Source organism: Rhinolophus hipposideros (genome assembly GCF_964194185.1).
Source record: "Rhinolophus hipposideros genome assembly, chromosome: 11".
NCBI classification, from domain to species: Eukaryota; Metazoa; Chordata; class Mammalia; order Chiroptera; family Rhinolophidae; genus Rhinolophus; species Rhinolophus hipposideros.
In genome coordinates, this window is record NC_138057.1 from 960,892 (window position 1) to 986,810 (window position 25,919).

The 25,919-nt window shown below is 52.9% G+C and overlaps 1 protein-coding gene and 1 pseudogene across 4 annotated transcripts; one reads left to right on the forward strand and one right to left on the reverse strand.

Annotated features, from left to right (window-relative positions):
* The first annotated feature begins 1,962 nt into the window (after positions 1-1,962).
* Positions 1,963-25,050, forward strand: SUSD3 (sushi domain containing 3). 3 transcript variants are annotated; one of them, XM_081066203.1, is made up of 5 exons: positions 1,963-2,063; positions 17,320-17,508; positions 19,363-19,510; positions 20,145-20,291; positions 24,381-25,050. In XM_081066203.1, exons 1-5 carry the CDS (start codon positions 1,979-1,981, stop codon positions 24,574-24,576), a joined length of 765 nt encoding a protein of 254 aa, XP_080922329.1. In that variant the 5' UTR covers positions 1,963-1,978; the 3' UTR covers positions 24,577-25,050. The 3 variants fall into 3 exon arrangements, with proteins under 3 accessions (XP_080922329.1, XP_080922330.1, XP_080922328.1); XM_081066204.1 differs by lacking the exon at positions 1,963-2,063 and adding an exon at positions 3,510-5,413 and having other exon boundaries at positions 24,381-25,036; XM_081066202.1 differs by lacking the exon at positions 1,963-2,063 and adding an exon at positions 11,492-13,113.
* On the reverse strand, positions 10,501-12,241 carry LOC308504685 (annexin A5-like; annotated as a pseudogene). Its single transcript has 3 exons — positions 12,147-12,241; positions 11,826-11,918; positions 10,501-11,291 (listed from the first exon to the last, which is right to left on the reverse strand). The product of its transcript is annotated as an annexin A5-like (transcript).
* Positions 25,051-25,919: the final 869 nt, after the last annotated feature.

A 25,919-nucleotide genomic window follows, 5' to 3' on the forward strand; every position in this document is an offset into this window, starting at 1 on the left:
AAGATGCCCTGGAAAAGGTGGTGGCCCAGACTAAGGTTCACATCGGCAGAGGTTTCACCTCCAGAACCAACCCCAGTGACTCCTGCTGCTTTTGAAGATGGCCTAGGCAGCAAGTGGGTGTTCTGAAGCGTGGCAAGGTGTATGGTTTCCTGTAGCACATGACAGAGGTCTCAGGCCACCCCCGGCTCCCTAAGGGTACAAATGGAGGTTGGCATCACATGCTTGAACACCAAGAACATGTCACTAAGCACAGATGGCCAAGAAAATACACTGTCCCCCGCCTGACACTGTCTGTGACGGGCTGAACTGTGTCTCCCCACCAAATTCAAGTGCTTGAGTCCTCATCCCCAGTGCCTCAGAACAGGACCTCTTCTGGAGATAGTCGCAGTGGAGTTCAAGTGAGGTCACTAGCGTGGCCCTAATACAATAGGGCTGGTGTCCCTATAAAAAGGGGAAATTTGGACACAGAGACAGAAATGCACGAAGGGACAAAATGGCCCTGTGAAGACTGTAGTGATGATGGCACAGCCAAGGAGCCCCAGGAAGCTGGAGGGGCCTGAACAGACCCTTGGTCACCTGGAGGGAACACAGCCCTGCTGCCACCGTGACCTTAGACTTCCGGCTTCCGGAACCCCCGAGACAACACATTTCTGTCGTCCTCAGGCCCTGAGTCTGCAGGACCTTGTTATAGCAGCCCCAGGAAGCATAGCCACCCTAAGAGGCCAGGGTCAGTCCCGCAGTTCAGGCTCCTGAGGCCTGGGGCAGAACGCAGGGTGTGGGCAGCCCGCAGCCAGCTCCCAGCTGCCTCATCCTGCAACTCAAGAGCCACTCCAACCTCCTATCCCAGCCGTGTCCCCGAGCCTACAGGCAGCTGCCCTCAGCACATCAGTGTGCACAGGGGCCAGACCCAGCAAGAAGGTCACAAGGTCCCCCAGGTGGGCACAGGGCCATTTGGCAGGGAATTCTGGGGTCCCGGGCCCCTGAGTGTGGTCTGGAGGGGCCCTGCAGGTTCACCTGGCTTCCTGATATGGCAGATGGGACACACATGCTTGGTTTTACATCAAGGGAATTGAGGAAAGTCATCAGCTGTGGCCCACAAAGTCTGAAGTGGGAACAAGATACTATGGGGTGAAACCAACCCTGATCTAGGGAAGGGGGAGGATCCTTCACCTGTCATACTGAACACCATCTTCTATTTGGCTCAGAAAGCAGAGGGGGGAGCACCGCCCTGCTGGAACAGGGCTCCATGGTCCCACGAGAACACCTATCTCTTCACTGCCTTAGGCCAGGCCTTCCAGAGCCAGTCCTGTCCACTAGGTCACCTCCTGGGCCAGCCACACTGGTCTATCTCTCAAACTTTCAAAGTGTTCAGACCTCAGGGCCTTTGCATCTGCCGTTCTCTGTGCAAGGACCACCTCCCCCAGTTCTGCCCGCGATAGGGGGTCACCTGCTCAGGAGCCGCCCTCCACGGCCCGCCCCGCACTGGCTCAGGTGTCTGCGGCTTGAGATCCCCCTCGGTGGTGTCTTGGGCCGGTGCTGTGCTTGGGCTGGTTGGGGTCAGGGAGAGGAAGGGGAGGGCCTCGGCAGAGAGAGCCGTGCAGGAGGGGAGGGGCCAGGGTCCACGGGTGTGTGCGCGGGGGCCCTTTGCGAGACTCCGAGTGTCTGAGTCCTGCCTCCCTTACGCCGGGTCCATCAGCGAATACCTACAATATGTACACCACGTCGGAGGGCCTGGCCCACGTGGCACCGATGGAGTCCGCCTGCACTGCTCACCAAGGATACCTGGGCTGGGGAGAGCGGGCTTGTCGGAGAGGCGGAGGCCCTGGAGCGAGACTTCTGCCCGGGATGAGGGCTCGGGCGAGGCTGGCCCCGCCCCCAGGCTCCCGGGGAGGGTGGTCCTCCGGGGGGGCGTGCCCAGGGTGCCCGCCGGCCGGCAGCTGTCGGGGCCGCCCCGCCGAGCGCCGTGGAGCGAGCAGTGATGAGCCGGGCGGCCACGACCCGCCGCGGCAGGGGGCCCGGGGGCCGCTCGGGGGGCGCCACAGCCGCCCCGGGGAGCAGCACAGGTGGGAGCCGGGGCTGCGAGCGGGGCTCTGCCCTCTTACCAGGGCGGGCCGCCCGGGGACGGGGGGGGGGCGCTGCCTGGGGACGGGCCGCCCGGGGGCGGGGGGGGGCGCTGCCTGGGGACGGGCCGCCCGGGGGCGGGGGGGTGGGCGCTGCCTGGGGACGGGCCGCCCGGGGGCGGGGGGGGGGCGGGGGGCTGCCTGGGGACGGGCCGCCCGGGGGCGGGGGGGGGGCGATGCCTGGGGACGGGCCGCCCGGGGGCGGGGGGGGGGGCCGGGGGGGCGGGGGGCGCACAGCAGGAGAGCGCCCGAGGGCGAGCCTCCGCGGTCCCTCCGCCCGACGGGCGCCCCTGGGAAGCCGAGCCCGGCGGGGAGCGGCCTGATGCAGGGCTGGCCGCCCAGGTGCGCGCCCTTGGCGGCGGGGGAGTCGGCGACCGCGGGGAAACCGGACTGGCCGCGTCCCGCAGGGAGGGGCTCCGGTGCTGGGCCAGCGCCCCCGGCCCTCGGCGCTGCCGGGGAAACGGACCCGAGAGGGAGGAGCGGCTGCCCCGAGCCCCGCGGCCGCCGGGCCTCGGGTTGGGGCGCCGGAAACCTCCGGAAGGAGGGGAGGGCTGGCTGTTTTACCTTTCGTCTGATTTCCGTAGTGTTTTGAAGCGAGTTCACCTCTGTGTCTTGGCTCTGGTGTAGAAAACGCGTCTGAAGCCCCACTTCCTACGCCGACTTCGTTCCACGAATGCACCTAAAATCTAATCCTTTTAAAAACAGAAGCAAACTCAGACCTGGTACTCTAGATGTCCTGCAGGCTCACTTGAGTGGACACTTAGGCGTGAGGGTCTCGGCACCTGTGCCCCAGGCCAGGCACACGTGGAAGCTGGGCCTGGGGCAGAGGTGGGTGGACTGGTCCAGGCCCCCACCCCCGCGGGTGGGGGTGGTTTTAATGCGCCAGTCCTGATGAAAACAACGTTGCCTGCCATCTGGATGCACTTGGGGGCTGGCTTCTTCTCAAACGGAGAAACTGAGGCCCAAGGAGTTAAGTCTCGCGGTGGGAGCTGAGACCTGCTCCACCTGGTAGGTGCGTTTATTTTGTTTGACACCTCAGGACAGCATGATGCCCAGTCTTGAACTGGATGCCTTGCCCCCGGTGCGTGTAAGGACAGTCTGTGACTGCTGCAACTGCCCGCATGCTGGGGAGGTAGGTGGAGGGACTTGCCCAAGGTCAGCCAAGGACGGGGGGAGGGGCTGTGACATATTTGCCCACAAAAGAACTCTCCTGGAGGAAAGAGGGGCTCAGAGTCCCATCCCTGCCCTCTGGCCTGCCCCACCTAGCCCCGGCCTCTGACCCCTGGAACTCAGCCTCCTTCCACTAGTGAACCCTGGGATTCCAGCCCATGAGCCCTTCCCTGAAATTTGAGGTTGGAATCCCCCCTTTGACCTGGGGTGTGTCTTTGACTCTATGCCTCAGTTTCCACGTGTGCTTCGTGGTGGGCACTGTCTACCTGCCCCCAGGCTGTTGGACACGCCCAGTAGAGCCACCCCGCTGGCTATGGTTATTCTGCTCTGGGGTAACTGCTCCCCCAGACTCCACTATTTGCTCTCTTGCCCTGTGGCCCCAGTCTCTAGGATTGTGAAACGGGCGCCCACCTCTCCTTGTGGAGCTGTGAAGGTGATACCGTGCTAAGGTCCACCTGCCTACCTCTTGCTAAAGTTAAAAATCAAGAGACAATATTGATAGAAAGAAAAGCAGCTTTATTCAGAATGTCGGTATTCTGGGAGGATGGCAGGATGATGGACTCCTGTCCAGAAGGTTTTATAGGCAGGTAAATGGGAAAGAACAAAGGAAAGCAGGCCTCAGAGCTAATAGTTGAGAAGTTGTCTGCTGGGGTCTTCTGAGGCCTCAGGTCTGTCTCAGTTGTTGTCTTAAATCTCATTGTCTGTAGCCATCTGAGAAAAACTGTTAGGGAGTTGTGATCTTAGGTCCTGAGGATAAAAGAAGCTGCTCTTTTCAAGTTAGGATGTTTATTAATTAACAAGGTAGAGTAGCCTTGAAAAAGGGAACAGAGTTCTTCATTTAATCAGTGGGAGGAGACACAAAGAGGAAACAGCTGAATATCAGGATGGATCAAACTGCAGACTAGCTAAGTTTAATTACATTATTGATCTACCAAATTTCACCCTTACAAGGGATGGGTGTGGAGGTCTTTTGGACACAGTTTGGCTCTGTCCAAAATGTAGCAACAGGGTGTGTGCTTTTCCTGTAGTCTGTAAAATGGGTACATTATTCTGCTCTTCCTGAAAGTCCAGCCAGATGGACCCAGCCTCCTGAGGTCTGTGTCCTTCTCTCATCTCCCATGCGTGGCTGGTGACGAGCATGTCAGGGGCGGCTGGCTCAGATCAAGATTTTAAGTGTTTGGTGAATGGCTGACTGGGAGAAGCTAGGTGCCCAGCCCACCATGGAGGCCCCCTTCTACTCCTTGCAGGCCTCTGGTCCTGTTCCCACGGCAGCTCCCTGATTGCAGACATTGTCCTGGAATGTGGCTGGTTGGGAGGAGGAATTGGGGTTTCAACGGCCAGGGGTGACTCCCTACACACACAAACCATGTACCCTGGAATGACTGCGGGGCAAGGGCTCAGAAAAGGCCAGCAGAAGGACCACCGGATGGTGAGGGCATGCTTTGGGCATCCTCTCAGCTTCACTCCCGCAGCCCTGCCACACAGCCATCCTGGGCCCATTTCACAGAGGAGACACCAAGGCCCAGAGGGAGCAGTGGAAACCAATTGAAGCCTATGTGCCCCAGAGGCTGGCTCTGGCCTCCTGCCAAGGTACAGGCAGACCTGCTGGCTGACAGCAGCTGCTGGAGCCTCTGTTCTCCCCTGAGAGATTTGCAGGTACACTCTTCCTGGCTTGGAATCAGTCTGGTTCTGTTTTGGAGGAGAACGTTATCCATGGGTATGAGCTGACCTATCATTAGGGGAGTGCCTGGGAGACTTGGGTCTGGGCTGTGGCCAAAGTCCAGGCGGGCAGTGGCTCTGAGCTCGTGCCTGCCCTCCATGGGGAGAGGAGATGGGCTCAGTGAGGGCAAGAGTCTTGCCTGAGGACACACAACCAGAGCTGTGGGCTTCCTGCATGTGGCTGTCCCCACTGCAGGGGTCTTGGAGGTTCCACTCTATAGACCACTTGTGTGTGCACATGTCACCCTTTCAAGCTGTCTGAGAAATTCTTCCTAAGGCTTCTTCTTTCCATTTGGGAAAATGGACTCAGAAGGAGGAAGTAACTCTGATCACACAGGGACCGGGCCGTCCCTGCGTGGGCTGGCCAGAGGCCTGCCTCTCCCTAACGATGGCCAGTGTAAAAGGTAACTTATTTTCTTGGCCCCCAGCTAATGAAATCAAGGTTTGGGAGCTGTGTGGGCTCTGGGAAGGAGGACGGGAGGAACAGGCCCTGGTCCAGGTTTTCAGATAAAAGATTAACAAGCAAGACTTGTTCTCACTCCCGCTGGCAAGCCTGGCTGGGGGGGCTTGGGAGTGAAATAGGGAGTTGGGCATGCCAGGGTGGCCCCGGTGGGCAGGTCTGCCCTCTTCACTGTCCAGTGAGCCCATAAGGGTTGTTTTTGTTTCGTCTCTTGTTTACATCCAAATCTATTTCCTTCGTTTTTTCTGTTTCCTCTCGTTTGAGATTTATTTGCACATAGTGAAAAAGAGGGGTCATAAAGGGTGCTAAGGAAAAATATACCCAATGTTGAGGAGTGCATTGGTCCAGCCCAGGAATAGCTGGGGAAATGCAGCACCCAGTGCCCTGTTGTGCGGGTCTGCAGATGGATGGGCCGGGCCATGCCCAGGCTGGAGGGGGAAAGGACGGGGTGGGTGGCGGGGCTGGGAAGATTGTCCTGGGACAGCTGGGTATCTGTGAGGGTTTTCAGAAAGAGAGGGAGAAGGTGTGGTTTGCTTCTTAGGCACCAAGTGTGGGGAGGGGCTATTTGGAGCCAGCAAAGGGTGTCTAGGGGGCCAAGGGTCTCCAGGCTGGGGGGGGGGGACAGTGAGGGATCTCCAGGGAGCCGGGGTAGATGTGGCTGAAGCCCCCATAGGCCCCTGGCACTATACCACTGTGGGGACAGAGCCAGGAGTGCAGTTTCCAGGCTCTTGGCCTCACGTGGAAAGGTGCTGGCTCAGGTAGTAAATGGCCATCAACTGTGATTGGATGGCCATCAGCTGTGGCTAGTTGGCTGTCAACTGTAACCAGTGAGCCATTGGCCACTAATATAACTGCTGTGGCTACGCTAGCAGAAAATGGGGGCTAGAAAGAAAGTGGTGGCTGAGCTAGCAAGAGCGGATTGCAGTTAGGATGGCAGGTTGCAGACAGTGTGGCTCCTGCTTCCTGTGTCTCCAACCCAGCCGCCAGCAAGAATATAGAGGTGTGACTCCCCTACCTATGGCTCCATGGGTGTTCGTTTTTGGCCTCACCATGTCCTGCGTTCTTATGTGGGGAGTGGGACCAGAGACCCCGCATGCCACCCCGTGTGACAGCCACCTCCTTACCCACCCTGATGTGGATCACCAGTCTTATGGAAAGTTCTGATGGAGGCGCTGCCAGGGTGCACATGAGGCCTTGGGCAGGTCTGTGGGCCTGAGTTTCCTCATTTAGAAAATGGGCTCTGCTTTGGGGAGTTCTTGCTGGCCTTTTAGGCCCAGGGAGAGATGCAGGAGACCCCGTCATGGCTTGGGGGGCCAGGTGGAGGTCTCCCAGATACTGTGGACTGGGAGGTTGGGACATGTCCTTAAGCCCCTCGTGGGGAGCGTTCCTGAGCTCTATGATCTCCATGAGGTGGTCTCACTCCTCCCATGACCCGAGAGGGGGCGGTCACCCATTTTGCAGGTGGGGAAATTGAGTCTGAGCAAAGTGAGGGCCGGGTCCAGGACCTGGGGCCAGAAAGTGGTGGAGCAGGGTCAGATGGGCAGAGAGGGGGCGGGGGCGTTCTAAGCATCGGTTGACTTCCGGTCTTCCAGGTGGGAGAAAGTTCCAGGAGGTCACACTCACTAGAGTGGCCCTAAGCAAGAGTTCCTCTCTCCCCACACCCTTCCTTACAAAGGTCATTTCATTAGACCTTCCATTTTCCTTTTTGAGGGAAGACCTGTTCAAACAGCACACCTCTGTTAGGAGCAGGAGGGTCTCCTTGGCTCTGGTAGAAGGGCAGAGGAGGGAGAATGGGACCACCCTGGAAACCCCCTGCACTTCTGGGTCTCTGGGATGGACTGTGCCCCAGCCCCACAGTGTCATAGTCAGGGAGTTGCCTTTCACTGGGCTGTGGCCCAGTGAAATTCTTTGTGCCTTTTCCACATCAGCCCTTACCCTCCCATCTTTGTGAGGCTTCAGAACATCTTGGGAAGGTGTTAGTTCTGTCCTTGCAGATGTATGACCCCGTGGGTGGTGAAACCCCCTGTGGTGCCATCTGGACCACAGCACTCCCCACTATCTTGGATACTGCAGGCACTTTCAGTGGTGGTTTCCTGGCTGGGGCTGCATGTCATCTTGGTCAGTCCCTGTCCCACCTTGCCCACTGCAGCATTTCCAGGTGGGTCACAGGTCCATAGCGGCACAGTGACAGGGTCACCAGCAGGTATGTGTGGCTGCAGAGCTGGGGTGCTTCCTGGAGCCTCTGCTCCTGTGTGACTTGGGTAGAAGGGGCTCTAAGTGTGAGTGGCACAAGCTCACCAGAAGTAGGCGGGTCTGGACTGGGCCCTGGCGGGCGTGGGCTTACCCGTGGTTAGTGGCATACAGCAGGGGTGCTCAGGGTCTGGTCCCCACATTTCTGTAACCATGCCCCCCAACTCGATCCTACCCCAACATGTCACTAGACCTTCCTCCTGTCATTCATTAGGTGCTGGTGTGTGTCCTGGGCAGACAGCTGCCAGCGCCCCCAGAGCTCTCACTCTTGCTCACCCTCTCCTCCACGGGGTCTCCCTTCCCTGAGGGCCACATGGGACTGAGGAGAAAGAAAGAAGGAGCTTAGCTCCGGAAAAATGGAGAAGTCACAGCTCTAAATTGAGGATTAGGAAGTACTGGCTGCCTGGCAATCCTGGGGTAAGGGCCGTGTGGCCAGCCTGTGGCTGTCCTGCTGTGTCTACGCAGTTTCAATACCCCATGTCCACCTCCCAGCACATGTGCAGGTCCACAGATGCTGGAGAAGAAAGGAGGTTCTTCCTGGGGAGGTGCAGATTGGCTCTCCTCTGTTAGGACACCCACCCACCCACCCTCGTAGGGATCCGTTTCTGCTCCGGCGCCTCTGGAAACAGAGCATGCAGCTTACTTAGTTGAGAACCCAGACTCTGTACTCAGAGTTGGCATCTACTGTACCGCCGAGCTCTGGGTGACCCAAGGCCTGCAAGGGTAACTGTGGGGTTCTAGGAAATGTCTATATGGGGGCACCAGTCTCCTCGGGCTCCCAGCTCAGCCCCCTGCTATAGGGCCAGACAGCCTCTCAGGCCTGCCCCACCCCGTTCCCCAGGGGGGTGTGCTCCTCCCTGCAACCCTCACCAACCTGGTGAGCTCTGTCTTTTTTTATCTTGACCAAGCTAAGAGACCCAAAACAGTATTTTAGGTTTCAAATTTGCATTTCTTTGACAAATATTTCCCCTGAATTTTTCTGATTGCTTTATGGAGGTATAATTCATGTACTGTGTGATTCACCCATTTAAACTGTACATTTAACTCAGTGTATATTTAACTCAATTGTACAACTCAATGGCTTTTAGTACATCCATGGATCTGTGCAGCCATCACCACTATCAACTTTAGGGTATTTTCATCACCCCAGAAAGAAGCCCTGCACCCCTTAGCAACTACCATTCCCCTCCTCCCAGCTACATCTAATCCACTTTCTGTGTCTATGGATATGCCTGTTCTGGACGTGTCATATGAATGGGATCAAATAGTACATGGTCTTTTGTGATTGGCACATGCACTGAGCATAATGTTTTGAAGGTTCCTCCATGTAGTGTGTGTCAGGGCTTCATTTTTGTGTCCAAATAACATTCCATTGCTTGGACGGACCACATCTTATCTATCCATTCATCAATTGATGGACATTTGGGTTGTTTCTGCTTCTTGGCTGTTATGAATCATGCTGCTGTGAGCATTTGTATACAAATTTTTGTGTGGATGTGTGTTTTCATTTCCCTTGGTTATTTAGGGGCATTGCTATGTCCTGTGAGAATGCTCCGTGTAACTGTCGGGGAGATCATCAAAGCACCTGCAGGTGTGAGGCCTCTGGTCTCTGCACGCCCTGAGTGCACCTGTCTTTTTCAAGTATAGCCCGCTGGATGGGGGTGAAGAAGGCCTCCCTGTGGGTTTGATTTGCACTTATTACCCTGCAGCCGGTGATGCTGAGCTTCTCTTCATATGTGGGTTGGTGGCCATCAGTAAATCTTTAGAGAAATGTCTATTCATTCAGCTCTGTTGCCCATTTTTAAGTTGGGTTATTTGCGTTTTTATAGTTCAGTTGTAATAATTTATATATTCTAGATACAAGTCCCTTATCAGATACATGATTTGCAAATATTTTCTCTTGTTCTGTAAACCTTTTTACTTTCTTGATTGTGTTCTTTGAAGTGCCAATGTTTTTAACTTTGATGAAGTTCAGGGTTTTTTTCTTTTGTTTTTTGGCTGTTTCATGTCTAAGAAACCATTGCCTAATCCAAGGTCAGAAAGATTTATCCCTATGCTTTCTTCTAAGAGTTTAAATAATTTTAGCTTTTATATTTATATCTTTGGTTCATTTTCAGTTAATTTTTGTATCTGTAAAGAGAGGTCCAACTTATTCTTTTGCATGTAAATATTGTTGTCCTATCACCAATTGTTCAAAATTGATTCCTTTCCCATTGAATTGTCTTGGCACCCTTGTCAAAGATCAAGTAACTGTAAGTAAAGTTAATTTCTGACTGTCGACGCTGTTCCATTGGCCCTATGTCTGTCTCTATGTCAGGACCAATCTGTTTTGATCCCCATAGCTTTGTGGTAAGTTTTGAAAAAGGGAAGTGTGAGTCTTCCAACTTTGTTCTTCTTTTTCAAGATTGTTTTTGTTTTGACTATTCTAGGTCTTTTGCATTTCCTTATAAATTTTTTTGGGGGGAAAGGAAATGTTTATTTTTCATTAATCTTTTGGATGCAACCACCATAGTTTTTCTGGTTAAATTTAGTGGCAAACTTAATTACTAACACTTCGAGGAGTTCATAATTTCAAGGCTAAGGTTCCAATTAAGGTAATACAGTTATCACTTTAAAAAGGCTAAAAGCGGTCTGACCTCTTAAAGGAAAATATAAACGACCCAGACTTTAGTCTTAGTGGCATAAGTACACTCCAGGATTGCAAGGGTAGAGAGAAAGATCTTCATTGAAGCCCTGAAAAAAGCACCGCTGTTTTCTTCTGCAACACGTGTGTTTTGGTGGCTACATACTGGTGTGAACCGGGCAGTGTGAAGCACTGACGTACACACTGTGTGCCGCGAGCTGTGCTGAAGGAGGTGGTGGTGGCTGTGGCAGGCACGGGCAGGGTGGCCGCCAGGTGGCACCTCGGTCATCTCCACAGAAGAGCAGGAGGGCTTGCTTAGAATCCCCGGCTGTCCCCCCTTAATCATGGAATAAAGAGGGGTGGCACGTTCTTCCTGAACTCCCTCCTAATATTAAACAGGTCAGTGTCACTCCTGGAAACCGTCTGTCCAGCTCCCTTTATAGCACTGTAGGCCTTTCCTGCAAGGTAGGCAGGCATGCCTCGAGTAGATGTCACAACAGCAAGGAGCAGTTGCTCCGAATTACCAGAAGTCTCTTGGTCACTGGTTTCCTCGGTTTGAAATCCTGGCACAGTCATGTGTTTGTCAAACACCTTCCTCACACAAGACACACTCGTGTTGCACAGATGGGGATAAACTTCTCTTCGTGGTCCCCCATTCAGTTCTGCAGCCTGAAAGAAAGCCTGAGCATCTTGTTCTACCTGTGCCTCCTCAATGCCAGCATCAGGGCCCCTGTTAGCCTGAGGAGAAGCACCCACATGCCCTGGTGGCACCCCGGTGGCCCCCACCATGTCGCCTCCCAGGCTGCAGCCACATTCTTCTACATAAACTAGCTTTATGGCTGTCAGTACTTCAGGGGTCTGAGAAACAATCGTTTCCGTTAGTACTTTTTCATTTATCCCAGCTCCCTTAAGAGCATGCTTCAGTTCACAGGGGTCACAATGCCAAGAAGTTTTGATAGGGTAGGTAGGAAGGTAGAAATGAGTAGAGGAGGGAGCTAGCCAGGGTGGGGGGCCCCGGAAAGCTGCTCTCAGTTGGGGCACAAACACCTGGCTTGCTCAACAGGATATAGAAGAAGGAAAAACGCCAAGAGGGAGAGAAACCATTCTGCTCATCAGAATATACACTCAGCTTCTCAGGACAATTTTAATGAGCTTCTCAAATAAATCATGGGAAATTAACGGGTGCACGCTTACACCATGAGAAACAACCTTGGAAACAAGAAGTGAGGATGAGACACCTCAGCAGAGAGAGAGGAAGATAACAGAGGAAGAGGGGGAGACAGTTCTACCCACAGAGATCAAAATCCTCACAGATGTAAGGAGAGCCTGTGTCCCTCTCTTGGGTCAGCCCGCTCCATGTCTCAGAGTGTACTTGCTTTTACTAATAAACTTCTGGCTGTTCTGTGCTGCACAGACTGTCTCTTGACTGAATTCTTTCCTCCAAGAAGACAAGAATCAAGGTACAAATGTCATTCCCGGTAACGGTTTCATCACAGCCACGATCACTTTTTCAAATTCTCCAGTTAGTTCCGATTTGAGGTCACCTAGAAGGTCCCTGCCAAATGGCGTTGTAAAGCTGCAGCAGTTTCCTAGAGCATTACTTCAGGCTGTCAGCAGTCAGGAGGCTCTCTTCATGGGTGCCCAGGCCCTTGCACAGCCTCGCCACGAGTTCTGTGTCAGCCCACCCAGCACATCCCGGGAAGTCTGTCACCATGCCTGCCCTTGAGAACCTGTGCCGTGGCGACTGCTCTGGTCAGTAGGAGGGATGTGGGCCCAACGGAGGGACCAAGTGCCGAAACCTCACCGAAAGCAGCCGCGCAGGCAGCACGCCCGCCTGGGGCTGGGTGGGACATGGGCGCACAGGGCCTCCTCGTGGATCTTGAGGAGCAGTTTGTCCATTTCTGCAGAGGACAGCAGTCCAGCAGCGCACTGTCCACTGACTCCTGGCCACGGGCCATTTCCATTTAGTAGATCTTTAACATCTCTCTACAATTCTTTGTCATTTTCAGAGTTTGTCTCATACTTCCTTTTTAAATCTATTCCTAAGCAATGTATTTTCTTGATGCCTTTGTTTTCTTAGTTTCCTTTTCAGTTTGTTCTGAAGTGGCGTGGGTTTGCAGGTGTTGACCTTGTTACCTGCAACCTTGCTGGACTGGTTTACTAATTCCCATAGATTTTTAGGAGGCTCCTGGGGATTTTCGGTCATCTGAAAGAGGTTTGCTTCTTCCTTTGTGATATGGATACCCTTTACTTAATTTTCTTAACTAGTTGCCTTGCCCCCTGGTTTTTGGGCCATTTGTCTTTCTTAACCTTTTTTCTGTTGTCATATCTTAATACGTGAGTGCTATTTACACGTATGTTGCGAGTACCCACACACCTGTAGTGGGCAGCAGCGCCCCTAAAGCCACACCTTGTCCGCTGTCATATTAGGAATCTTAAGTGCTGCATCCACTTGTGGCTGCTCCCCTCTGACTTGGGCACTAGGCGTGTCAGCCGCCTCTCGGTGCTTGTCTCCTCGTGTCGAAATGAGGCTAATAGTGATTTCTTCCCTGACGCCCTCCACGATGGTTTTGAGTGCTGCACGAGGTCGGGAGTATGGGTGCTTCTTGACCAGAACATTCTGTCAGATGTGCATGGCTGCCGTGAAGTGATGCTGATGACAGGCAGACAGCTGCAGAGGGAGGGCCAGACCCCCGGCCACAGGTGCACTGGGACATGCAGCTTCCTCCACACCGCCTTCCTGCTGGTGACTCTCAGCGCATCATCCAGCCGTGAGTGCCTCAGTGTCCCCATGTGTAAGAAGGAGGTGGCCGCCTTCCTCACAAGGCTGTAACACAGCAAAGCCCCCGTGAGGTATCCAGTGTGGTTGTGCTGATCCCGAAGTCAGCCACACACAAGGGCCCCCCAGGCTCACACTCTGCCCCACTTTGCAGCCTGGTGAGGGCCCCCCCCCACAGTTTCTTGGTGGGGCAGAGCTAGGGTGTGGACTAAATGCAGCTTGGCAAAGCACAGCCGAAGGCTGGCCCCTCTTTACTACCCGCTGTGAGGGGCTTCAGCAGCCTGTGCCTCCCCGATGGCAGAATGCGTGGCCGAGGCTGAGCCTGGCTCTGCTGCTGCCCCGTTAACACGCTCACCCTAAATGGGGCAGGGCCACGGGGCCAGGCCAGCAGTGGCTTGGCTTCCTTACGCTTGGGGCTGGTGTCTGCCAGCCTGGGAAGCGCTGCCATGGGGTATGTGAATGCTCATGTGCAGCCATCCAGAGTGACAGCCACTGCTCCGGGCAGTTCTGGGTGTGCCCTGTCCCTACACCTGTGCGAAACGGGGTGCTATGCATTCCACAATAGAGCCCCCCATGGCTGCTTCTAGGTGGACCTGGATTTTGGAGGATACTCCAGCCACTAACATGTCCTGGGTGTATATTTTGAAAGCAGGCTTGTTGGTTGTGGATTCATAAAGAGTCCAGGTAAGTCCTAAGATTTGGGACTGAAATAAAGGAGGAGACTAACATCAGAGTTAAAGTGGGGAAGGCCAAGGACCTTGGGAGCACAGGAGCTTGGCTGGGTTGTGGCGGGCCAGCCAAGTGGGCAGGAGGCCACCCGTGCCCAGCATGCCTCGCAGGGGTCCTGTCTGGAGGACAGGTAAAGGGTCAGCTCTGCTGGTGTGCAGTATCGGGCTCCTCCACTCCCCTCCTCCCCGTTGCTCTGGCCTTGGCCGCTGTCTGCTGAGGATGGTGGCTGCCGGGCCCCCACAGGGCACCTCCCACTGAGTGTGTCCACTAGCACAGGCCAGACAGGCCGCACACCCCCTGTCTGTTCTCCGAGACTGAACGCTCTGTCTTCATGCACCAGCAGTACAGCCAGTGCTCCAATTCAGAGCATTCCGGAAAAGCAGGAAGAAGGGCCTTTCCTACACATGGGCTGGGGAGGCATGCTGGGGACCATCCATAGCAGCTTCATTCTGAATTCTCCAACACGAGAAACAGTTCATTTGCATCAGCAAGGAAACAGAAGCAAATAGGGCACATATACGTAGCACAATGCCTCCCACATTGTGTCACGCGGGGGAAACCAAACAGAAAGGGTACATGGTGTGTGTGCCCATGTGTCGGTGTGTTTGTAAATGTGCACATGTCTGTGGGTGTGTGTGCTGAGAAGGTAGGCTGTAGCTACCTTGCCTTGTTCTGAATTTCTACCCTTCAGCATACAACCAGTATGACCTCAGGAAGTGACCTAACTGTTCTGTGACTCAGTCTGTTCACCTGTCAAGTGGGGAGGATGATGGTTCTCCCTCAGAAGGGGCTATGCAGACCCATGAGTTAATGTGCATAAAGCATGTGGAACAGTGCCCAATGCACAGCAGGCTCTGCATAATGCCAGTTGTCATTGCTATTATTTTATACAAATGCTTGCAATTGCCACTTCATCTGGATTGTCTCTCTTTGTCCTTATAGTAGGACGTTGTAACATTTTAGAACTGCCTTGCTGACATTAGTTATCAGGATGTACCTCGATTTACTGCACCCATCCCCACAGCTGGAGACATAGGTGGTTTCCACTTCTCATTTTTCTATGTGCTCTGAGGCAAACATCCTGGTGTAGAAATCCTGGCAGCAGATTAGTAATTATTTCCCTTGACTAAAACCTCAGATGCTTGTACTAGGTCTGACAATTAACTTCGCGAACATGCCATCATGCACATATATTGGCAGCACTGTACAAACAGCTCAGTAAGGTTTCATAACCTTGATGTATCAGTGTCTCACAGCTGTATTCGTGTAGATGTGTAGCAGAGTCTTGCTGAGTGGCGTTCATTATTGTTGTTGTGTGTTTTTATGTGCTATCGCGAGAATGTCTGAGCTTGAATTAGAGCAATGAACAAATATTAAATTTCTTGTTAAACTTGGTCAGAGTAGAAGAGTAGAAGAGTGAAATCAGGGACATGTTAGTCCAAGTCTATGGGGATAATGCCATGAAGAAAATGGCAGTGCACAAATGGATTAAACGTTTTTCTGAGGGGAGAGAATGTGTCACTGATGAAGACGGGTCAGGGCAGCCAGTAATAAGCAGAACTGATGAAAACAGTGCAAAAATTTCTCGAATTGTGTGTCAAAACTATCCACTGACTGAGAAGCATAGCAGACCAAGGAAATATCGATAGAGAAACAGTTAGGAAAATCTGAACTGAAAATTTTGGCATGAGAAAGGTGTGTGCAAAAATGTTCCCTAAGGAGCTTGCCATTGAACAAAGGCAAAGGAGAATTAAAGTTTGCCAAGACCTTTTGGAGAGGCAAGATGATGTTTTGGGCCGTGTTATCACTGGTGATGAAACATGGGTGTGCCAATACGACCCTGAAACAAAGCGTCAAAGTGCAGAATGGAAGTCAGTCAATTCTCCACGACCAAAAATATTCCATCAGTCCAAATCAAGAGTCAAAACAATGTTGCTAACCTTTTTTGATATCAGAGGGATTATTCATTATGAATTTGTACCAACTGGACAGTTAACCAAGTTTACTATTTGGAAGTGCTGAAAAGGCTGCGTGAAAAAGTTAGATGAAAACGACCTGAACTTTTCACCAACAATTCACGGCTCTTGCATCACGACAATGCACCAGCTCACCTGGCACTGTCTCTGAGGGAGTTTTTAGCCAGTAAACAGATAACTGTAATGGAACACCCTCCCTGCTCACCTGATCTGGCTCCCAGTGCTTCTTTCTTTCCCCCAAAATAAAGAAAATATTGAAAGGAAGACATTCTGATGACATTCAGGACATCAAGGGTAAACAACGACAGCTCTGATGGCCATTCCAGAAGAAGAGCTCCAAAATTGCTTTGGAGTGTGGACTAGGTGTTGGTGCATAACTTCCCAAGGGGAGTACTTTGAAGGTGACCGTAGTGATATTCAGCAATGAGGTATGGAGCACTTTTTCTAGGATGAGTTTGCGAACTTAATTTGTCAAACCTCCTATAACATAAGGCTTTTAATACGTTTTACCAAACTCCATCCAGAAGATTTGGGTGTGCACCTACCAACACTCCCAGAGAAGTAGTTCCCAGGTCCTTGCTAACTTTGCACATGATCTTTTTTTCTTTTTTTCCCCACCTTTTGCCAATTTTAAAGAGTGAAAGATTAACATTTATTTGAATAAGCATTTCTTTAGTTACTGTGAGGGCATGCTTTTTTCATGTGTGTTGGCTGTTTGTATCTCATTTTTTCATTTAAGTTTGTTTGTTTTTCAACTATTAGAGAATAACAAAGTTTTTGCTTTTTACTTTTCGTGTAATCACATCTGTTGATATCTCTCTCCTTTTTTTTTTTCTTGGTTCTGCCTTTGGAGCTGTGCTTGGATAATCACCATGTATTTGTTTTTCTTGTTGTCTGATATGTGTTTCTTTTTTTCTCTTCTGCATGCCAAGCTTTGCACAGCATTTTCCCCCCATAACTATAAAACCTACCTTTTATTGATTTATAGGTTTGAGTTACATTTATTTATTTATTTATTTATTCAATTTTTTTCTTTTAAGAAATATTCACCCATCCCCCTCCCATTTGGCCACCATCAACTTGTTCTCTGTGTTTATGGGTCTGTTTCTCTTTTGTTTATTAATTTGTTGTGTTCTTTTAGATTCCATATATAAGTGACATCATATGGTATTTGTCTTTCTCTGTCTGACTTATTTCACTTAGTATAATACTCTCTGGGCCATCTATATTGTCTCAAATGGCAAGATATCATTTTTTTAATTGCTGAGTAATATGCCAGCGTGTTTTTTTCCAACACTGTGGTCTTTGGAACATTGAGAGTTCGCGTAATGCAGGGATCAGCTCTGCATTTGTCCCCAGGCCACTGGCTCTGTGGCTGCCACTCCTGGTGGTCTGGGTGGCTGGGTGACCCAGATCACATGGCCATTGGTGCAGCAGCTGTCCAGACCCTGCCCTCCAAGGTGGGGTCCTCATGCTGTTCTCTTTCTCCCTAGGCAACTGCACCCAAGTGCAGCCACCTCCAAGAGGTACCCTCCAAGTCCTTCGTGGTGATGGCACTTCTGTGGGAACAGTCATCGTATTCCACTGCCCCACAGGCCACCAGATGGTGGGATCCGGCCTCCTGACCTGTGCCTGGAAGGAGAGTTTCGCCGAGTGGTCTTCAGGGACCCCTGTGTGCAAGTGTGAGGCCTGCTTCCCCTGAACTGCCCTGGTGGGAGGGGCCTGATTCTGTCACACGGACAGCGTGGAGGTCCACAGAGGCACAGTGGACGCCAAGTCACGGCTGGGCCTCCGTGTAGGGTCCTGCTCCCCGTGCTGGTGCTCCTGGAGCTTCCACGTCCACAAAGCGGACTCAAGTCCTAGCAGGGTCTCCAAATCCTAGGTCTGCCATTGACTTGGCCCGTCACCTCCAAGGGGTTATTAGTGCTGTCTGAGCTGGCACTTACCTATTCTACAGTCATTCATTCTTTTATGCATGCACGTGGCCAAACCTTAATAGGATACTCACTCCATATGCCAAGAATTCTAGAGCTGGGGACACTGAGGGCTAGGAGTCACCTGGGTTTGGGGCCCCAGTCTGGGGGAGGAAATGGTTTTGTACTGTGTTTTCCCAAAAATAAGACCTAGCCGGACAATCAACTCTAATGCGTCTTTTGGAGCAAAATTAATATAAGACATGGTCTTATTTTACTATAAGACCCGGTCATATAATAATATAATAATTAATATAATAATATAATATAATATAATATAATAATATAATACCGGGTCTTATATTAATTTTTGCTCCAAAAGATGCATTAGAGCTGATTGTCCTGCTAGGTCTTATTTTTGGAGAAACACAGCAGTTGTATTTGTTTTACAAGGTGTTAAACGATAATACCCAGAACAGCATTTTTGAAAGTGATGTCACGTGTAGTGTGTTAATGTGTATTGTGCAATAAAAAAAGCACTTAGTGGTCAAAACAGGTTGGAAAAGCACAGGCTAATTGGCTGCAGGACTTCTCAGAGCCTTTAAAATGCTCACGTGCTAGGTAAATCTCTGAGAAGTAGGGTATCTACTAGGATTAGATCCCAAAAGACACAAAACTCAAGATAACAGGAGTTAACCAAAATAACAGGAGCTGTGGAGCTTTGTTGTGCCCAAAGCCCTCAGATTGGGCAGTCCTAGGCTCATTTGGCGCCCAACAGTGGTGACCCAGGCCCTTCCATGTTGTGGCCCTGTTGGACATCCTCAACTGTGTGATCCAGGCTGGTGGCAACTGTGTTTCAGGTAGTTGTGACAGGAGTAGGGCCAGGACAATGAGGGCTCTTAGAAGTTGTCCCAAATCCCTTCCTCTTGTCTGCCACTGGCCAGAACATGATCATGTGACCACATGCAGCTGCAAAAGGAGGCTGGGAGATGTAGTCTTCAGTCTGGATGGCCAGTATCCTGCTAGGGCATGGGACTGGGGAATGTGAGCAGTGTCCACCACAGGGGAGAGTATGCGACATTGCTCGAATTAGGACACTGCTCACATGTGGCCTCATTTTCCCAGGATATCTTTTAGAACCTGGTAGAACTAGTTCTTGGCACATAGCTAAGGTCACAGCTGATATGTGGCGAAAGCCTTGTGACCCCAAATTTGGGCATTTTCCTTGATTTTTGCCTTCCTGGAAAGTAACATAGGCCCCTGAAGAATTTTGCCAACTCGGGGCATTGCAAAAACTGACCAAGGGCTCCCTGCTGTCATCTGGCCTTGGGGGTCTAGGCAGCAGTGGGTGAGAGCCAGAGGGGCTCACTGAACTCCCTATCAGAGCTTCTCCCAGTGTGCCACTGTGAACTCCTACACACCGTCCAAAACCCTGCCCAAACACGCCCTTGAGCGGCAGTCTTCTGTGATAGCTACACCCCTACAGCAGTTTGCACAAACCTTCCCCTTAGCCGCCAGCGCCTCCCTGCCTCCCTTGAGGAACGGGGCTCCCTGAGGGCAGGCGGGGTGACTGCTGCTAGGCCTGGGTAAGCCACGTACACAAGCTGGTCTTGTCCCTTGCAGCTGTGATAGCCCACGAGACCTTCGGCTTCAAGGTGGCCGTCATTGCCTCCATTGTCAGCTGCGCCATCATCCTGCTCATGTCCATGGCCTTCCTCACCTGCTGCCTCTTGAAGTGCGTGAAGAGAAGAGAGCAGCGGCGCCTGGACAGGTGTGGTGGCCCTGCATGTATCCTCCCAAGACACGGGCCTGCAGCCTTGAGCCCTGGCCTCTCAGCAGCCAGCAGCACTCCTGACTCTGCCCATGGGGTGCCAGCACCCGCAGCCACTTGGGGCCTCCTAAGTGTGTCCATGAGCATGGGAGCCGCGTCCCCCTTCCGAGAGCTGCCCATTGCCCAGGCTGGCAGCAGAGGGGTCTGTCAGGGCTATAGTCTGCCTGCTGGGTATGCACCCTGCTGTGTCGCAAATGCGGGGCTGACCGGTGATGGTTAACTACAGCCTGCAGGCAGTCTGGCCTGCCACTGGCTGCCTTTTCACTGCAATTTGTCCTTTAGGGGATATTTTTTTTAATTGTGGTAAGATGTTGATGACATAAAAGTTACAATTTTAACCATCAGTAAGACTACAGTTCAGGGGCATTAGTTCCATTCACAGTGGTGTGCCACCATCAGTATGGCCCATCTCTGGAGCTTCCCACCACCTGCTTTGTAGAGTGTTCTGGCGTTTCCTGATCATCCCAGACCACTTCTGCCTCCAGCGGCAGAGCTCAGGAGTGGCTGTGTGGCCCTCGCAGGTGGCGGATGGCCTGGATGCCCACACACTCAGCGACCTCACGTCTCTCCCCAGGAATGCCCAGCTGTGGCTCCAGCTCAGAGGTGAAGACTTGGAGACGGTGCAGGCCGCCTACCTGGGCCTCAAGGGCCTGAGTCATAGTAACAGCGGTGACCCCAGGAGCCAGCCCAGCCAGGCGCACGACAACCACAGCTTCACCACGTGGGCATGGGCCTGGGGTGGTGGGGCAGCGGGTGAGGGCGGGGCCCCCCGACGGTCAGGACTAGGCCAGAGAAGCAGGCCCTGGGGCGCTGGTGTCCTGCGCTGCGCAGGCTCACCTAGGCCGCAGATCCACCCTGGCGCCCGGAGCCTCCACCCCGCCCACAGCTTTGTTCCAACCTGTGGAGAAGGTGAAGCTTCTGGACATGAGCATTGCCTTCACCAGCACCCAGCCGGGCCCCCAGGGGCCACACGGACTTGCTCTGTCCTCCTGTCTCCCTCTCTCTTTCTCTGTTTCTCAGCTCACACACACACACACACACACACACACACACACACAGACATTCTCTTACGCAACCCTTTCTGCTAATGAATCTAACCCTGGCTGAACGTGGACTGCAGATACAACATCTCCTAGCATCCTCGCCAGCTTTGCACTCACACCTTCTGACCCAGTAGCTGCCAGGTCTCTGGGCTCCTGGAATGGGGACAGACTTTTTGTCTTTGGTGGCTGGTGGTCGCCTACAGAGACCTTGTTCTGGACTGTCTGGCATTGGCACTTGGGCTGCATTTCTGTTGCAGGTGCTGCGGTGGTGGTGGTGAGGCGGGGTCAGGGGTCGGGTCAGGTTTGCCCCACGAGCATGTGGACTGGGGTCTCTTGGCGGAGACACGTCCAAGTTAGGAGATGAAGAAGGGACTCTGCCAGGGGACTCTGCTGCCCATGACCTCTGACCCAGGCCTCAGCATCCATGGATGGTTTTTCTGGAATCAGGTTTTGCCCTTGGGGTTACAAAATAGTGATTTTAATTCTGTTGTGATTCTGTCATTTTTTTCTATGAGGAGTGAGCATGAGTTCTGTTTTTCTTTCCTTCGTATTTTGTTGTTTTCATATCACTGTGAACTCATCGGTTTTCTTTTCTAAAGCTTTATTTGGGGGAAATTTCACAAGTACACAGAAGCAGAGAGAATAATGTGACGGTCTCTTGTCCCCATCAGCCATCCGCCAGGGTTGTCCTTCTCCAGGTCATCTGCATGCAATTTCCTGTGGGCTCCAACCCTTCCCTGGTGGGAGCCCCGCCATGCTGGCTGTGCCCTGTTCTTGCCCTCACACTCTGAGCACCTCCTTTCTCCCACAAGATGTCCTGGCCCATCTACTGCTTTCTCTGCCTGAGCCCCAGGGTGGCTGCCCCTCCAACAGCAGGGTGGAGGGCCACGCTCAGAAACCGGGCCTGCAGCGCACAGGCAGATGGCCTGTCCCTGCAGGAGCCTTCCCAGGGTGCCACGTGCTTGCCTCAGCTGTGTGACAACTGCTACTGTGTCGGTTTCCTCACTTGCCTAGTGAGGACTCTCCAGTGCCCACCCCCCAGCCCTGTTGAGGTGACTTGAGAAAGGTGAGGGCGCAATGACTGTTGGCCGCTCTTGGTAGTTCTGCTCTTCTCCCTGCCGAGGCACAGGAGGTAGCCACCTGTTTGGGATTGCCACAGTCCTGTTTGGTCCTGTGTCCACATGTGACATGCTGGGCCTGGCCTGCAGGAGGAATTGATCCCCGTCTTCCGCCCTCAAGCTTCAGATGTTAGGCCTGCCTCGCATGGCCATGGCAGAAATGCTGTCACACCCTTTCCACGTGACGTGATAGGTCTTTGAGCTGCGCTGGTGGCCCAGGGACCCCAGAGCTTTGCTCTAGATCAGGGGTGTCCAAACTGCGGCCCGCAATCTATTGTTAATTGGCCCGCAGCAAATTCCAAAAATATATTTAGTTTACTTAAATCAACCAGGTGAGGCAATACGTACTTGACCTCGAGTGAGTGGCCCGGCTGTTTGTGTATTTTACCGCATATGGGCCTTGGTGAAAACCGTTGAAAAAAGTTTGGACACGCCTGCTCTAGAGGCTCCTGTGTCGGCAGACCCTCCCTGACTGGGCTCAAGTTAGGGCAAACATTGATGCGTAGAGCTGTTTTTCTTTTTTGAGATGACATTTTGGAGTGGTCCTAGGAACAGACTGTTTAGGCCAAATAGTCTGAATATTTTTATTACCAAATTCTTTCTTTAGGGACCCAGCATAAGTTAGTGGAGCCGTTTTTACACCACTGAGTGACAGTGCCGTTATTGACTTAGCAGGTGTCACACAGGTCATGTTCATCGTGTTCTGTGACTAATGGTGTGGAAGGGTGTTCTCCATCCCTTTGCGTACCAGTCAGTTGCATTGCTGCCTTTAGTCACTTTCTGTTTGCCTTGCTGAATCGCCTGCTGATGTTTCTCTCATAAATAATAGGATCTCTGTGTACTGTGTGGAAAGGAACCTTATTCCTCATTTGGCTGCAAGTACTTTCCTTTTCGTTTTAGTTATTATGTTGGGGTGGTCCTGCTCATGCCTTTCCTTGTCATACAGATTTGCTTGGCAGGTTTCCCCTACCCTGCCACAGCCCCCGCCCCATTACAGACCTGTGACAGATTGTCCCGTGTCTCAGTTGGAAAGAGCACCAATGGAATGGGCGGGGGAAGAGTTGTTGCCTCTCTAGGCAGCACAGTGTCCTGGACAGGCCCCAGGCCGCTCGCAGTGGCTGAGATGGGCTGCAGCTCTTTCGGGGGACTGTAGGGGTCCTGTGCTGCTCCACAGACACCTGTTGTTAGACCTAGAGATTTGTTCTCTCCTGCTGGTGGCTGGCACAGTTATGTAGGGAACTGTGTGGCCACCTCCCCTAAGGAGTGAGGGGCTGCCATGAGAGGCCCCTGACAGGAGGCCAGTTTAGGGGCCACTCTGAGAGTCAGCTCTAGTCAGTGCAGCTCAAGGTAGGAAGTAGGAGATGAGGCTAGGGGAGCCTTGGGGTCAGAACCCCTCCCTACCAAGGGCTGCACAGCTTCCTGCAGGCAGGGCCCCCCAAGGCCCCAGGACCTCTGGCTCCCAGGCAGGGACACTCTGACTGCAGCCCAGGGGCGTCTGGACATACCGGCCTAGGCAAGGTCCAGGTGTCTCCATTCTCCCACTAACTATTGGTAAAATTGTTATCAGTAAGGCCAGTTTTGCCCCTTGACCTTGCTTTTATTTCATAAATGTTTCCCAGGACTCAAAATGTGCCAGACGCTGTTCTAAGCTCTTCCAGATATTCCCTGTTTTATCCTTAGGGGTGGACACTGTTCTTAACCCATCTAAGAAACTTGTCCAGAATCACACACAACTGCTAAGCGTGGAGCTGGGTTTAAACTCAGGCTATCTGGCTCCAAAGTCCGCAGATTTGCCCACTAAATTTTCTTTCCTCTTCACCAATTCATTAATTATTCCATTCACTTATTCATCAAACCAACACATAACTTCTTAATTCCTAAAGCTCTTCTGAGAATTAGATGTGGATGGGAACAGATCCAGGAAGGCTTTCTGGAAGAGGTGATGCCTGAAGAGAACAAAATGAAAGAGCCTGAATTTGGGGGAAGGAGACAGACAGCGAAGCGACAGCATTTTAAGGGGAGGGAACAGCCTGCAGAGGGCTAGAGGTGGAGCAGCCAGGCAGCCTTCAGGGAGCAGAGGTCACTAAGGGGGAGCAGGCTGGGCCAGGTGAGGGGGTCAGGCAAAGTTCTGATCAACGTGGAGAATGCGTCGGTTTGTGGTGCAGAGGGTGGAGAGGGTGGGGCACAAAGGAACTGGAGATGTGGTAGGTGGGTAGGTGACCTTCCCCAGAGCACCAGAGGACAGCCTGGTAGGAGCAAAGGTGTCCCCTGGACATTCTTGGGGTGTCATGGCCTAGGGAGGCAGCCTGACCTCCATGGTTTGTGCACACTCTGAATAAGCCCCCGTCTTGAACACAGCCCAGGAAAGCCCCTTCCCCACCTCCACCTGGAAGGCAGCTCGATAGAGTCAGGGTCCCCCAAACCCTGGGCCTCTCCTTGGAACACTCCCCTCATACGGGTGAGGAGCCTCCTCAGGTCTGGACAGCTCCAGCAGGAGAGATGGTTGGGGATTCCCCGACCTTGGGGCAGCCGTCTGCCCCAGGCCCACTGATGGCTGGGGTTTGGGGTGCTGGGTGTCTAGCATGGGGGCAGGGCTGGGGTTAAATGTGTCCTCTCTCTTCCCCCACCTCACACCTTCTCTCCCTGCAGAGACCTTGGCGAGGGCACCAGAGAGCTGGCTGGCGTGGCCCGCAGTGTGGACAAGGACCTCTGGACCCCCAGCACCCCTTCCTACTCACCTTGGGCCCAAGTGATGGTACACACAGTGAACCCAGGGCACACCCCGCCTGCCCCCAGGCCCACTGTGGGAATGCCCACGCAGCCCATGACCCATGTCCCAAGGTGACCGAGGCCCAGGCCAGAGTCACTTTCCACACTGGGAGGACCCGGCTGACCACACCAGCCAGCCACCTACATCTCGACACGTGTCCAGCTCAAAATTGGTCAATGAAGTCAGCACCCAGGTTTAGGGATCCCTCAGGGCACCACACTGACTCCAGAGTCTGGAGACCTCAATGGAGCGTATCCTGTCCCCGGGGAGCCCAGCTGTAGCAGTTTTTATAGATTGGCTTCCTTGAAACCACCGCTGAGGTTCACAGACACAGCTGCAGCCCCCTCCAGCCAGCCACTTTTAAAGAGATGGGACATGTTACGGACATCTAGTTTTGCATAGCAGAGGGCAGCTGACCTTAGCAATCATGGGGATGCCACAGGGAGGGCTGCCTGTAAGGAGGGACCCACGTGGGTGCTGCATCATTGTCTGTAAAGTTGTGGTGAGGGGTGTGAAATAAACAATTCTAAGCCTGAAAAATACAAAGGTAAAAATCACTGGCTGGATTTTTAATCCCTGCGTAACAAAATCTCAAGCTAAGTGGCCTAAAACTACAGTCCCTTTTATTACCACTAGGGGCTCTGGGCAGCCAGGGCTCAGTGAGGCAGGGGTCCCTCCCGCAGTGGCTGCAGGTCTGGTGGGGCCCCTCCAATGGTGGCTAGCTCTGGGTCGTATGGAAGGCTGGCTGGCTGGCTGTCACATAGTCTCACACCTTGGAGTTGCTGCTGGCTGTTGGCAAAGACCTCATGGGGTGGAGGCACCTTGAGTGGCCTAGGCCTTCTTGCACCACAGTGGCTGGTTTCCGTGGTGAGAGTCTCGAGTGTGAGCTTTGCCTTCCAGGGCCTGGGAATCATGCCAGGTCACTGCTGCTCAACATGGGAGGCAGCTGGACTCCACTTTGGGTTGGAGGGAGTACCAGGCATGGGCAGGCACCATTAGAGCCATCACAGTCCCCTAACCCATCACTTGTCAATATAGTTAGATGAAAAGGTGCCACGTCTCTTGCCCCCTAGCCCCCTCCCTGAGGGGAAAGTTGGTGAGATCCCATACAATGTACCTGTGTATACACACCCCTCAGGTGTGACTTCAGACATTTACTCCATCTAAGATCACCTCGGGCTCATTGCACAGCCCTGTCCTCTGAGTGGACCCACACTCCCTGTCACCAGCAGAGCCCCCATCTGTCCTGGGCCAGTTAAAAGCTGACCTCCAGTCTCCTGCGATTTGGGGTGTGACCTGTCTAGCCATTGAGGATACTCAATATGGTTTGTCCCCAGACCTTCCCTGAAGCTGCACTACTAGAGCTGACTCTGGCCCCCAAGAAGTCACTGCCTGCGGGCGCTGCAGCCACGTTGGGG

Bases quoted from the DNA above. Each gene is read 5' to 3' on its own strand.
- SUSD3 (XM_081066202.1), top strand. From the start codon at position 12,993: ATGCTGATGACAGGCAGACAGCTGCAGAGGGAGGGCCAGACCCCCGGC. The intron at 17,509-19,362 runs GTGAGGCCTGCT...TGTCCCTTGCAG, and splicing joins AGGGACCCCTGTGTGCAAGT to CTGTGATAGCCCACGAGACC. The intron at 19,511-20,144 runs GTGTGGTGGCCC...GTCTCTCCCCAG, and splicing joins GAGCAGCGGCGCCTGGACAG to GAATGCCCAGCTGTGGCTCC.